Source organism: Sprattus sprattus, assembly GCF_963457725.1.
Source record: "Sprattus sprattus genome assembly, chromosome: 14".
Taxonomy (NCBI): domain Eukaryota; kingdom Metazoa; phylum Chordata; class Actinopteri; order Clupeiformes; family Clupeidae; genus Sprattus; species Sprattus sprattus.
The window spans coordinates 1,355,111-1,356,803 of record NC_137912.1 but is presented as its reverse complement, the minus strand read 5'-3'; the positions used below and the strand labels follow the sequence as shown (position 1 = coordinate 1,356,803).

At 48.6% G+C, this 1,693-nt stretch overlaps 1 protein-coding gene across 4 annotated transcripts in view; it reads right to left on the bottom strand.

The window, feature by feature from the left end:
• Nucleotides 1–416: 416 nt before the first annotated feature.
• tcf7l2 (transcription factor 7 like 2) overlaps nucleotides 417–1,693 on the bottom strand; it is a 110,988-nt gene continuing 109,711 nt past the window's right edge. For all 4 annotated transcript variants that reach the window (XM_080851261.1, XM_080851262.1, XM_080851264.1 and 1 more), the window contains one exon: nucleotides 417–1,539. In XM_080851261.1, coding sequence (XP_080707387.1) covers nucleotides 1,011–1,539 — 529 coding nt within the window. In that variant the 3' untranslated portion in view covers nucleotides 417–1,010. The remainder of the gene's footprint in view (nucleotides 1,540–1,693) is intronic.

Genomic DNA, 1,693 nt, shown 5'->3' with positions numbered 1-1,693 from the left:
ATGTGTGCATGAACGTATAGTGTCTGTAGCCGTGTCTGTGTATATATATATATTAATATATATATCACTCGCACATTTCTTTTAGAAAGAAAAAAGAAAAAAGGACAAAAAGGTATTGGAAAAAGGGACAACATACAAGATACAACAAGCATTCTCTAAAGTAATAAATACTACTGGTCCTAACTTGTGACAGTTCATATCGAATACCCGCAACCTGCCCCCCCCACCCCCCAAACCCCCATCTAAAGGTCCTCCCCCCCCCCCAATTCAATCTCCACTCCCGAACCCCCCAGGTAAACAGCCAAAGATGTCAAATAAAATAAACAACGCAATGGAACAATGCATATTAACACAGACCCCCCCCCCTTCCCCACATTTCTGTACATTTAAAGAAGAGAGAGAGTAACGTCAGCAACATCATCACACACAGCTCTGGAGGAAGCCCTCTGCTGGAGAACGCCCCCCAGGGTCCTCGTGCCCTCCATCTTTTGAAGAGGTGTAAAATGATTGGTTCGCTGGCTCTGGCTCGTATGTCATACACACAAATAGAGCGGGCTGCTCTCTCTCGCGGGAAAGAGCGCCCTTCTTAAATCTCCTACGTTCTGCTTTATACGTCTGTTTTAAACACGTCTAGGCCCCGTCTACGTTAACAACTATTTTTCTGTTGTACAGACACAAAAAAATTATACAAATTTTGGCAGATTGACACTACACTCTACAAATGCATCGTAAGTTTTCTCTCCTCGTTTACATTATAGAATTCCTTTTTTTTCTTTAAGATAATGAAGGGGTCAAATATTGACCAATGAAGTTTTTTGATTAATTAATTAAAAAAAGAGGAAAAAAATAACAAAAAAAAAGTGCTCTACTATCCAAACAGCCTCTTGGCACAAGCGAGGAAAAGAGGACAAAACCAAACAAAAGAAGGATTGAAGAGAAAGTCAAGAGAAAGAAAAAGAGGAAGGGATGAATGTTAAGAACATCAGTAGAGGAGAGGAGCAAGTGCTGAGTTAGTCCAGAGGTTTGGTGACCAGAGACAGGGGCTGTGATGGGTTGGCGCTAGGCAACAGGGACCCAGACGCACCTCTCGCTAACGAAGAGGAAGAGGAGGAGGAGGAGGAGGAGGAAGTGGAGGAGGAGGAGGAAGGCGCTCCAGAAGTGCGAGAGGACGGAGGCAGAGACACATCCGATAGGTCCAGGGAGCCGTTGTGGGCGTGGCCGGAGGTTTTGGCCGAGTGGGAGGGGCTTTCCAGCAGGGAGGTCAGAGGAGGCGGAGCTCCGGGGTGGAGGAGGTGGTGGTGGTGATGGTGATGATGGAGGAGGTGGTGGTGGAGGGGGGGGTGCGGCGGTTTGAGAGTCAGTGAGAGGGGTTGCATCTGTTCAGCCTGCTGCTGCTGCTGCTGTTTGGGGGGGGCGTCTTTCAGGGAGGGGGGCGGGGGGGGAGAGCAGGGGGGGGAGTCCAGTAAGCTTCCTTCAGAAGAGTGGGGGCTCGCGCAGCTACCGTCGCCTTGGATGTAGCGGATACACTTCTTTTTCCTCCTGGGGGGGCGGAGAAACAGGTGATTAGAATCATAAACACACACACACACACTCACACTCACACTCACACTTTCACACACACACACACACACACACACACACACACACTCACTCACACACACACACACACTCACTCACACTCACACCGAAGCAC